Source organism: Capsicum annuum, chromosome 8 (assembly GCF_002878395.1).
Source record: "Capsicum annuum cultivar UCD-10X-F1 chromosome 8, UCD10Xv1.1, whole genome shotgun sequence".
In the NCBI taxonomy this organism is placed as follows: Eukaryota; Viridiplantae; Streptophyta; class Magnoliopsida; order Solanales; family Solanaceae; genus Capsicum; species Capsicum annuum.
Window position 1 is genome coordinate 104,891,171 of NC_061118.1, and position 1,920 is coordinate 104,893,090.

Genomic DNA, 1,920 nt, shown 5'->3' on the forward strand with positions numbered 1-1,920 from the left:
CTGAAATCTGTGATGTATGTAGGCAATGCCCAAAGGCCAATGTACGATAATGCCTACAATATGAAGTGGCTAACTTAGCCGCCTAATCAGCCATGGAGCGCCCCACAGCCAAAGGCCCAATCGAATCAATCTACAAGCAACATGGAAGAGATGTTAAAATAAATCTTATCTGGTCAAACACAATTGGTTGCGGGTCTGAATAGTCAAAAGGTGGAATTATAGAATCAGAAAGTAGCCCAGAGAAATTTTGAGTTGCAGGTTGGGTAGATACAACAAGTGTTAAATAATAGACCACAAGGTGGTTTGCCAACAAATACAGAAAATCCCAAGAAAGTCATGGCAATCACTTTGTTGAGTGGTAAAAAGCTTCAAGGAGAACCTTCCACAGTAATAAAGGTGGTAGATTCTGATGTGGTGACCCAAAAGGTGGATGAAAAAGTTGCTAAAAATTCAAGAAAGACTGAGTACTTAAATGAAACAGTTGCTGAACCAGAGAAGAAGAAGAAGCTACCACTATCCTTCCCTCAAAAGTACATAAAAGCGAAGGAGGATTCCTTGTTCAAAAAGTTAATTGACACATTCAAAGAGCTTCATATTAAATTACCTTTGCTAGATGTTTTGCAGAGTATGCCTAAGAATGCAAAGTACTTGTGGGATGTGGTGGTTAATAAGGTGAAATTTCAAGATGTGGGAGCAATATCACTCACTAAAGAGTGTAGTATTGTGATAACACAAACGATCTCCAAGAAATTGAATGATCAGGGGAAGTTTTCTATTCCCATTCAAATTGGAAGTAAAGAGGTCTATGCACTAAGTGATTTAGGGGAAAGTATAAATTTGATAGTCCTATCTCTATTTGAAAAATCTGGCTTGAGAAAGACCAGATCGACCACCGTGGTTTTGCAGCTAGTAGACGGTTCCATGGCATATCCAAAAGGAATAACTGAGGATGTCCTCATAAAGGTTGGCAAATTTATTATTCCTGTTGACTTTTTTGTTCTTGATTTTATGGTAGACGAACATGTACCAATTATTTTGGGCCGTCCATTCTTAGCGATCGGAGGGGCTTTGATTGAAGTTAGAAAAGGCACACTCAAGATAAGGGTAGATGATGAAGAGGTGGAATTTGATGTTTACAAAGTACCTATTGAAAATCCCTTTTATAAAGATTTATACATGATCAATGTGTTTGAAAGGGATGAGTGTGAGGTGTCTGAGTCACTAAAGACCTCTTCCAACTACCTGATTAAGTGGCCTAAGATGAAACCATCATATTTCAAAAGGTAAAATAGGTCTGAAGCGAATGAAAAAATGGCTCCCGAAAGGGTGTAAAAGGGTGAAGAAATATAGCTGAGTTGAGTTGGGTCATGCTGCGACACTAAATTAGGCGCTGCTTAGGAGACAACCTAAGTTAATTAGGAATATTTTTTTTATTTTTTTTTAGTTTTTATTTCACATAGTTTTTATTTTTGGTTAAGTCACATGTTGATGGAAAGTCTGAGTATCGTAAACTTGAGCTTAAAGCATGGTAAAGATTGAGTGTGGGGTCCCATGGATCTCATTTATGTGTAAATATTCTATTAGCTAGGCTTAGAGGCCTGAGGGAGTATTTCTATCTTTTTACTTTTAAATTTACTTTGGGGACAAAGTACATTTTTAAGTGCGGGGTTGGGAAGTTCCTAAATTTTGGCTCAATTTAAAAAATTTTTAAGTTAGGACTAAGTTAGATATTCTTGTTGGTGCTATTTTTGATTATATGATGCAAGTGGATTTGTTCGTATAAGCATGTTGATTGAGTGAATTACTATTCTTAAGATTCCTAGGCTCATATTTGTGACTATAGTATTTGTTAGCTTAAATTTGAATTCATGTTATTGTTTGGTGGGGAGTCTATGATGATCCTATTGAGTTAAGCATATG

At 36.6% G+C, this 1,920-nt stretch overlaps 1 protein-coding gene across 1 annotated transcript; it reads left to right on the plus strand.

Moving 5' to 3' along the window:
- Positions 1-336: 336 nt before the first annotated feature.
- On the plus strand, positions 337-1,287 carry LOC107879060. The gene is made up of 2 exons (XM_016726188.1): positions 337-916; positions 1,016-1,287. The coding sequence occupies exons 1-2, from the start codon at positions 337-339 to the stop codon at positions 1,285-1,287; spliced, it is 852 nt and encodes a 283-aa protein (XP_016581674.1).
- The last annotated feature ends 633 nt before the right edge of the window (positions 1,288-1,920 follow it).

What these genes read in the sequence shown, in the direction of transcription:
- LOC107879060 (XM_016726188.1), top strand. Translation starts at nt 337, where the DNA reads ATGGCAATCACTTTGTTGAGTGGTAAAAAGCTTCAAGGAGAACCTTCC. An exon ending in GGTTTTGCAGCTAGTAGACG is followed by an intron (nt 917 to 1,015) that starts GTTCCATGGCAT and finishes ATTTTATGGTAG; the next exon opens with ACGAACATGTACCAATTATT.